This window comes from Poecilia reticulata, chromosome 21, assembly GCF_904066995.2.
Source record: "Poecilia reticulata chromosome 21, P_reticulata-male-v2, whole genome shotgun sequence".
NCBI lineage: Eukaryota > Metazoa > Chordata > Actinopteri > Cyprinodontiformes > Poeciliidae > Poecilia > Poecilia reticulata.
In genome coordinates, this window is record NC_088850.1 from 3555323 (window position 1) to 3565472 (window position 10150).

A 10150-nucleotide genomic window follows, 5' to 3' on the forward strand; every position below is an offset into this window, starting at 1 on the left:
TTGGACCTCTGTTGATCAACTTTAAAAGAGAATATTTATGTTAATGTTAAATAGTTTTCATCCATTTGTTATTATTTTGTAAAAATCAGATTTCACTCTGACATTAAAAGGTTGTTTTTTTTTTTTTTTACAATATTTGTCAAAGATTAAAAAATTATGATGTAAAAGTTATAAAAACGTTAAAACCTCCAATGGTATGAATACGTTTCATAGGCACTGAATATCTGCTGAAATACTTTTAACTTAAAGTCGCATTTAAACTCAAAGGTATTTCCCGTTTTGTCTGCCTTTAAAATAATTAAAACATAAATATTTTTGTTTTCAATTAGGAAACTACTTTCTGTCAAAGCTTGATTTCAAAATAAAAAATAGAACATTGTTTGCTGCCATCTTTTCTGAATCTGTAGATTTGAAATTTATTCACTTTGTGCAATACCTTTAAGGACAATGTCACTGTACACTCATAAAACAGGATTTACAGTTAGCATGCTTCGTCTTGATGCCGTTTGCAAACCTTCGATACGGTTTGGACGTGGATGAGGTTTGCTGTTGCAGCTAAAATGCTTCAGAAATCAGTTGAGGTCCAAAAATCCTGATTTTTGTTGTTGTTTCTGAGCTGATATGTCCAGTCGGAACGTGATTCCCCCGAACACCAAAGTGTCCAGACTGTTCCTGCTTTCATCGCCTGCCAGGTCCTGTCCTGAACACCAGCACAGCCATAACACACTCCCAGTAAGGAAGGGTCTGCCAAGTCCTTCGAGTGCGAAACCCACATGTGTTTCTGTCCGTCTGTCCCTCCGGACGTTTCTTTTTTTTCTTTCCCAGCTTAGGAATGTAGTCCCTCCCTGTCACAGAAGCACAGAGGCTTTTGTCTTTGTCCGTATCCGTTCAGATCGGTTTCCCTCCTGGTTTTCTGAATCCACGCTTGCTTAGCATCCATGCTGTCGGCGTTCAGCTCAGCAGGGCTGCCGCCGCCGCCGCCGCCGCTGCTGCACAGTCCACTGTAGCGCAGAGCTGCAAGCAGACCAGAAGCTGTTACACCCCCTTAAAAAACGGATTTCTGCCTCACAGTTTCTTAGAGTTGGAGGGAAAAAAGGCCAAAATAGAAAGAGGAAGGTGAGGAAGAGTCTCTAAAACCAGTACAAATCCTTGCTTTTATCCTGCGCCTGCAGACCTGAGAAAGATGAGAAAGAAAAGGAGGAAGAGCGAGACAAGATAAAGGCAAGAAAAGGAAGATTAGACACTGACAAAAGCTTGTTGATAAAAGCAGTAGGAAGTGGCCCGAGGTGAAGAAGGAGGAAAAAAGCAACAGCAGCAGAAAATGGAGCTGACAGCTGGAGTGAAGGTGCCGACTGACGGACGTTTTGTTCGTTAAAAGCACTTTGTGTAAGTCGATCCGAGGGACAGAAACAGATTTTCATTTAATTACACCGTAGCTGCGATTACATTAAACTTATAATCGCACAAATTGGTTCATGAGTTCACTTAATGGAAACATGGAAATTTAGAAAAAGACTCAAGTTGTCACGCTGGGATGTATTGAAATTGGTTTATTTTGCAAAACTGCAAAGGAAAAACTTTTTTTCTCTTCACACGAGTCGCATGATCTACAGCTGGATGTTACTACTGTCGAAAACGACAAAGAGGAAGATGACAGGAAGTGGCATGTTTTTAATAACTTATTCACGTTTAAAAACTTATTCAGAAGAGGAGAAGCAGTTACAATGTTTCTCTTCTCATTTAAGAGAAACATTGTAATTGCAAAATTGTGATTTTTCGACATTAGTGGAATATCTACGTTTTGCCAAAACCGCTAAAATTTGATGAAACTTCATTTTTGTTTACATTTCATGAAAAAGGAAGTTGTGCTTAGCGTCTTCTTCAGAGGTTTTCATGTCTTTTCCTTCAGTGGTTCTTGGTGCAGCGCCCCCACAGGCGAGGAGTGGGACAGGTTTTTCAAAGGGTTTAGACCAGTGGTTCTTAACCTTTTTTGAGGTACCAAACCCACCAGTTTCATATGCGCATTCACTGAACCCTTATGTAGTGATAAATAAAATATGAAATATGATTTTTTTTCCCCCCAAATTCAAGACATAGGGGTGACCCAACTACAGTCTAGTTGGGTCACCACATGGTCACTAAGTCTTCTTAAAAGGTAGAGTCTCTGAGAACACTTCTTCAGAATATAGTCAGTGTTTTCAGCAAAGTTGAGCTGACTGTCCAGGAACGACCCAAGGTATTTAAAATGTGCCACAGTTTCAGCAGATTGACCATCGAGAGAAACTGGAACCACTTTAAGGTTTTGTTTAAATCATTTAATTAGCTCTACATTCTTAAGAGAATGAAAAATTAATAATAAAGACTTTGCGGTATTCTGATTTAGTAATGTAATTATATTAGTTGTGTTACCACCCCACGCCACTAGAGGCAGTAGCAGGCCCGAAAAGATGCGACTAAGGAGCAGATTTAGAAGTTCACCGAAAGCTACAGAATTTGGTAAAAACTGTGAGCTGCGCTGAAGTAAATAAAGACAAAAGTTCAAATTCATGCTGAGAGTGGAGCTCCTTCCATCAGCTCCTCCGCAGCTCTGATTGGCTCAGCAATGTAACGTGATCCTCTGATTGGCTAAGCAATGTAACGTGATCCTCTGATTGGCTAAGCAATGTAACGTGATCCTCTGCAGCAAGTGATGGCAAAGCTGGGCGTCATCACGACTTTACACAAGTGTGTCTTTACCTCCGCGGCTCCGCCGAACCCCTGAGACCGACTCATCGAACCCTTGAGGGGCCGAACCCAGGTTAAGAACCACTGGTTTAGATTGATTGAGACAACAGTGTGAAAGTGAACCTCAGCTGGAAATTTAACAAATGTTGTAATTTTGGTGGACAATCAAACCGAATCTACCAGACTATCAGGTGTGAAAACAGTCTTAGTTCTTACGTCCAGTAGCCGTTCACTCAAACCGAGTTCTCTACTTTCTACAGGAAGTAAGATACTGCCTGTTAATTTCTACATCACACAACCCCAGGTGAAACACTGAACTATCCCTTTAATGAAAGATGTCGGCTGATTTCTGAGGATTATTGTACCTGTATCTATGTTGAGTCCGATCTCCGCTCCAGCTCCGGCGAAGGAGCCGCTCCAGGCCGATCCCGTCCCCGACTCCGCCTTCCCGCCGAGGTCGCAGGGCGAGGTGCTGGGCCCCGGCACCGAACTGCCCGACGACAGTCGGTGGTGCGACCTCACTGACGGCACCAGCAGGGAGCTGTACCTCGGGTCGAACGCCGCGCCGTACATCTCGTGGACGCCTGGGCGAGAGTAGGCTGAGCTCTGAGCGCTAATGGCGCCCCCTAGCGAATAAGGGTGGTGGTGATGATGGTGGTGGTGGTGCGACGGGTGCCAGGTGTCGGGGCTGGGCTGGTGGAGGTGGCTGTGTAGGGAGCTGGAGGAGTATGGGTCGGCGGGGAAGGAGATGTCTGCATGGGGGGCGGACAGAGCGCCGCCCAGCGTGGAGGAGGCCGCCGGCTGGTAGGAGCTGTTCCAGAACGACGGAGGGAAACTCCTCTGACTCATGGGGAAGGAGCCGTCTGAGAAAACCCAAATCATGGAGTCACTTCAAAAAACATTCAGTAAAATGTTTAGAAAAGACAAGAACAGAGTCTGAAGAACTCAAACTTTTAAATATTCAAACTCTGCACATTTTTGTGCTTCCGTTTGGGTTTCTGCTGCTTCTAAAAACAGAACAAGTGCTTAAAAAACTAACTAGATGTTTTTGGCAATACGTTCATGATTGTTGGCGTTTGGAAAATGAGCCGTTTCAAAAACCTTCAAAATGTATTACAAATCTGCAGGCTCTGCACTGTTGCCTTGTAACATCGGCTGTTACCTAGCAACCCAAGCTGAGCTCCAGCACATTTGGTTAGCTGATTTTACTGTTGTACAATGGCTGCTGGAAAAGACAAGTGTGTTGTTGTTACCTTAACCATCCAGAAACCACTGGCTGCTTTCTTGTTGGTTGTGCAGGAGGCTCTACCGATGCTTTTCAAAATGTATGGTTGTACAATTGTGCATCTGTTTGCTGCCATTTTCATGTGTGAGTGTAAACGTTGAGTTTTAAGAAGCCTAATAAAGTTTACCAAGTTGAAGAGCCTAATAAATAAATGAGTATATAAATGTATAAGGAGTTTAAATATAAAGCTTTATGCATCAATTCTGAAGGTTTTTGCAATTTAACATGCCGTTTGCCAACAACATTTATTTATTCCAGCATTTGGGAAGCAACGAAAAATCTAATAGTTTTCTCTGAACACAGCAAATCTACTTGCTGAATCTAAAGTTATTCAGTTACATAAAAATACTGGAATTTTAGAGGTTTTGTGCAAATGCATTAAAAAAATTAACCTCACTGTGGTTTACGGTGGAAAGAAAATGTCTTAGTACAATTGTTTTAATCAGTTAGCCATTATTTGAAAAGAAAAGCTTGATTTATGTTGTAAAAAAAATGTTTATATGAAGCATAAAGACAGAGCAGTAAGAGGATAAATGTGTGATCTATGCAAATCTGCAAACAGAAAACATAAATTCATTAAATGTGTTTTATCAAAGCTGCAGAGATTGGAAACGGTCAATTTTCCTGTGATCGGCTCTGATTGGTGATTAGCAGATCACAGGCAGAAAAGGTTGAATATTTTTCTGTCTAATAACCAACAGCTTGAATTATCAAATGACTCTGAGTTTAATAGAAAACAGATAAAGCTTAGAGACGCAAACCTGGATGAAGAAACAATAAAAGAATCTTGTAATTTCTTAAATTTCTGTTGGATCCAAAACGACCTCCATCAGAACAATGCAGCACATTATTTTCTCTGCTACATGTTGATTTGTTCTTTTAGGAAAATTTAATTTGCAGCTCAGAACTCAAAGAAAACAAGAAATTGATCGATTAGGGAAACCCTGATCGGTCCATTTCTGTGCCGATAAACTGATCTGAAATCTGCACAAAGCAGCAGTGGATGAAAATCAGGAGTGTTTTTGTTTTATTACAGTACTTTGGGTTTTAATGAGACTTTGTTTTCAATCAGCTCACTTGGTTAAATAAAAGGTTAAGTAAATGAATAAAAATGGTTTAATCTGACAATTAATCGATTAATCGGCTAAAAAAAATACAGATATAACTACACAAGTCTTTTTACATTAAAATATATTAAAGGTGTAAATAAAAATTATTAAAATATTTTCTTAAGTAAGAAAATAAACATTTTATTGCAATAACACAGCATTCCTTAAGTAAAATTGAACCAGGCGAAGTTCGGCTAAAACATTTACAGATAAAGATGTTTTTTATTTTAAATGTATTTTTATTTTGTACAGTTTCGGTTTAATTACTGCTCTGAATATATTGGGGTTTTTTTTACTTTGTATACTGCAGTTAATGATTAATCGACAACAAAATTTCAATGATCGATTAATCACGTATAATCTGATTAATCGTTTCATTCCTACAATTAGAGGTGCAGGAAAAAAAAAAAAGATTCTACAGAGAATCACATTTCATAGACCGGGGATCAGTTCAAGATGCTCAAAAATCTATTTTAGTCTGTTTAGTTGTTTGTAGAAATGTATTTTGAATAATTCTTTGATAAGAAAAAGCCAGGAGGCTAAACCAACCCAATACTTGTAATTTAAGTTACAGAATTTTATGCATTTAATTTTGTTTAAATATAAACTGATGGAATAATTTTAAGTAAAAGTTTTTTCCTCTTGTCACTTACAAAATTTAAACACAATATCTAAAACATCTGATTAGATAAATTAGTCAAGTCGTGATACTAAAAATCGAATCGACACTGAGCGATTTCCAACACTGTATTGTTCAGTTTTGGTTTAATTACTGCTCTGAATATGTTGTTTTTCTACAAATAGTCTTTTTGTTGAGTCTGTGTACTCCAGTTATAGATTAGTCGATTACTAAAATAGTTGATTATTATTTTAATAATCGATTAATCACGTTTATTCTGATTAATCGTTTCTGTCCCACAATACTTCTTCAGTTTGCACTAAAAACTGATTCAGATGTAAATGTTGGACTCAAAACCATCGTATGGCTGCAGTGTTGAAGTAGAAACTGACTCCAAGTTCAGCTGGAACTCCGTTTGCAGATTATTAAAGTTGCGTTGAACCGGCTGAACGGCGGATCCACGAACCTCTGGGCGCCTTGTTCCCGCTCGCCGTCAGGTACGCGCTCGTCTGGCTGAGCGCTCGGCTGAAATGCTCGTCCACCACCGTGCTGATGTCACCCTGGAAGTAGGTGAACAGGACGCAGCGGGAGCTCAGGTACTCGGTGCCCGGCGGCAGCTCCTTGTCCTCCTCTTTGATGGCCGGCGGCCCCGAGGGGCCGAGTCGGCTGCTGAGCTCCTGGGGGTTTTCCATTTTGGAGTAGAAAGCCAGCTTCTGGAGTAAAAACAGACATACATCATGTCTGCTCTTGTTTGCCTTGATGCAACTTACTGCCTGTTATTATTGCTAACCTAAAAAAAACCTTGACCTCTGACCTGCAAACCTCTTAGAGGTTTATTTCAGGATCTGATGACACGGGTGATGTTTAGTTTGAATTCCACATCTAAGACCAACACAGAAACTTTGAACTGTTTTGTTTCCTGATGTTTTTAACGCGCAAGTTGGTGAAATCAGTTTTGCTGTTTGTATTTTCTGATTAAAAGCCAAAATGTACGCAGCATAATTAGACATGCAGGTGGAAATGTTCCGTGAAATAAAACAAATCAGCTGTGAAACTGTTCATTATGACGGCAGGTTGGGTCTCAGAGTGTTTAGGTGGCGGACAGAGTGAGTTTTCACACCATGTGAAACACGTCTGCATGTTGACTGAGAGTTTGATACACAGAGAGAAAAAAAACTTTTAAAAAGTCTGAACAGACCAGAAAACAGACCTGCTGCCTCTAAGACTCTAGTTAGTAAATATTTACAAACTAGTTTTTATTTTACATGCAATTAGCCTGAGTACTCCTGCCTTACAGCTACATAGATTAGCTGGATGCATTTACTATAATATATAGTTTAGATGCATATTGTGTTTATAAATGCATAAAACTTCGAAATACTGCAATTAATTGTCTTTTATTTAAATATTAACTTATCCAACAAAACATAAATAAATGGAAAACTGTGTCAAATCTTTTTTACACATTTTTTATTCATTAAAAGTATTTAAAACTATCAACCAATCCAGTTTTACGGGTTCAGTAACTTCTTTAAGTTGAAGAAAACGTCTTTTTATTACCTTTTCAGACGGATTTGAACCGCTGGTCACTTTAAAAACAATCTAAACTCAGTTTAATTACGATTATATTGTGAATTTAGACCGACGTAAAGAGAAGCCGTGCGGAAATGCAGCGTACCTGGTGGTGGTAGGGGCTGTAGGAGCTGAAATAAGGCTGAGGACCAAACACTTGGTACATCACATCCAGGCAGCTCATGGCGAACAACTCACGAAGAAGAACCAAGCGTCATCTAGAGCCGCTCAGGTCGGACGGAGAGACGGAATCGGAAAAGTCCAAGCCGGTGCTCAACTCCTCTGCGCGCTCTCTGCGCTCTTTACGCACCGGACTGCGGCCCGGACCCGAGAAGGAGCGACCCCACGGCCCCGCCTCCTCCCACCGCACGCGCGCACACCCACCAATCAGGAGCCAGAGCTCCACCTCTGCCTTAATGGGCTTTTAATTAAGAAACATGAAACAAATCAGAAGCTGCTCATTTCTGTATGTCTGTCCTCCAGCAGGACACCGTTTTTTATATATAATTTTATTAGTTTTCTTGGGAATTTGGGCGCGTTTTTATCTCTTTTGTGAAAGGTTCTTACAGCTGACCACGCAGTTTGAGGACAGAAGAAGAAACGTCAGAAATAAAATTAAAAAAAAAATCAGCTCAAATAAACAAATGAAACCTGGAATAATTCAGACAGCACCTGAGTTGATTCCCTCCAGAAACAATAGATCCTTCAGAAACACGTCTTTGTATGGAAGCATATCAGGGCCACTGTAGATAAAACAATAAAAACGAAAGTAAAAATTTCTGCCAAAAAAAACCTCAGAAATGTTGATATTAATCTCTAAAATGTCCAAGTCCTTTCTAGAAATTTTCTGATGAAGTTGAAAATGTTTGACTTTTGAAACTCATAAATTTTTAAGTTCTTTTTATAAAATTTCTGACCTTGATTTTAAAATTTCAGATTTATTTCTTGCAGTTTTTTTCTCTTTTTAAACTCAGAACTTTTAAAGATTTTTTTCAAGAAAATTTCTGAGATTTATCTCAAAATTTTTGATATTTTTCTAGCTATTTTTTCACTTTTAAAACTCATAAATTTAAAAGTTCTTTTCTAGAATATTTCCGAGATTAATCTCAAAATTTGTCTCTTTTTCTTGGAAATTATTCACTTTTCAAACTCAGAAAGGTTCAAGTTTTTTTGTTTTTCTTTCAAAAATAATTGTTCAGTTTAATTTTTTTTTTTTAGTTCCTTTTTTTTCAGTTTAGCTCCAGAAGTAATGCAGGTTGACAAGACTTTCATGAACTTCCTGGATTTTTCAGGCAGGAGAGGAAATGCAATCCCTCTAAATGACATAAATTTCATTAAAATATCATCCAAAAAGAAGAGAGCAGGGATTAAACAATCTGGTCTGATGTTAGGACAGCTCAGACAAACCCCAAACATTCCCTAAAATTAAATATTTGATAATATCGACCATCTAAAGCTCAAATAAACAAGCCACTTCAAATGAAATATTATATTTAGAAAGGGTGCAGCGCTGCTCCTCCTAGTTGTAGGTTTCCAAAGCAGCTGCAAAGAATGTCACAGTCACCACCTGCTAATTGAAAGAGTAAACAAATTAAACCAACCAATGAGAAGAATGTTAAGCTACGAACTCCTGGGATCTCTCAGCGGCCTCCTAAACTCAAGAGGTCAGATTGTTTGGTTCCAGTTTGAGCCAGGAAGTTTCTGGTCACCATCTATTGCACCCAAAACTCATAATGACGTGTTCGTCATCTCAAAACAAGCAAACGTTAATTTAAAATCATGTAAAGTTTTCAAAATTCAAATCTGAGCTCAGAATCAGACTAAATTTCAATGCAGTTTCAAACATAAAAAAAGAAAACTAAAAAAGCTTGCAGGGATCAAAGTTTTATCTTCCTAAAATAAACATTTATAGATAAATTCATGTCTGAACAATTAACCAGTCTCTTATAATTATCATCTAAGCTCTGAATTAAGCTCTACATTAATTTGATTTTACCTACAGAACTTTTTCTCACATTTAAAACAGACTGCAGGTGTTAGTAATATCAGATTTAGTCATTTAAAAAAAAAAGGAAAACTAGAATTATTAGATATTATGCTGTTGACTACCAGGTACTCAGGTGCAGGTTGTGTGGTGAACTAAACATAAATAAATAAAAATACTTGAGCATCAACTCATCAGTGATCCTCATTTTGCTCTGGACCTCCCCTTGTGCCTGTTCTCTGTCCCACTCAGGAGCAACAGAGGAGCAGCGATGGATGGATGGATGGATGGATGGATGGATGGATGGATGGATGGATGGATGGATGGATGGATGGATGGATGGATGGATGGATGGATGGATGGATCATTAATAAAATTGAGTTTATCTAAGTAAATATATTAAGTTTATTAAATTGTCATGTTAATCAAAGATAAATCAATTAAGTTTAATCAAGTTAAATCGATTAGATGTAATAAATTATCTGCATTTTTTTAAGCTGCTCTCTTTTTTCAGTGTATTAATCAAAGTAACCTGTAAGCAGGTGGGTTTTCAGCCTTGATTTAAAGGAAGTCAGTGTTTCTGCAGTTTTGCCGTTTTCTGGGCATTTGTTGGTGATCAGAAGCTGAATGTTTGGTTCTGGTTCTGGTTCTGGAGGGACTTTAAATGGACTTTAAAACCGGGTCATGTGACTAAAAACTGTTAAAGTCAAACAATGAAAGAGGAAAAACAGTTGCAAGGAATTAATCAGATGATTTTTTTTAGGCTTTAACTTTCTACAAAGCACATTGATAATATCAAATTTCAATATTTATGAATATATGAGACGGAATTTTTGTTTCCATCCAGCTCTGAAACC

General features: G+C 38.5%; 1 protein-coding gene across 3 annotated transcripts; it reads right to left on the reverse strand.

Annotated features, from left to right (window-relative positions):
• Nucleotides 1-391: 391 nt before the first annotated feature.
• vgll2a (vestigial-like family member 2a) lies at nt 392-7780 on the reverse strand. Of its 3 annotated transcripts, none has more exons than XM_008397218.2 (4): nt 7416-7780; nt 6204-6447; nt 3090-3587; nt 392-1014 (listed from the first exon to the last, which is right to left on the reverse strand). In XM_008397218.2, exons 1-4 carry the CDS (start codon nt 7491-7493, stop codon nt 827-829), a joined length of 1008 nt encoding a protein of 335 aa, XP_008395440.1. In that variant the 5' UTR covers nt 7494-7780; the 3' UTR covers nt 392-826. The 3 variants fall into 3 exon arrangements, with proteins under 3 accessions (XP_008395440.1, XP_008395439.1, XP_008395441.1); XM_008397217.2 differs by having other exon boundaries at nt 6204-6450; nt 7416-7772; XM_008397219.2 differs by having other exon boundaries at nt 893-1174; nt 6204-6450; nt 7416-7774.
• Between the last annotated feature and the right edge of the window lie 2370 nt (nt 7781-10150).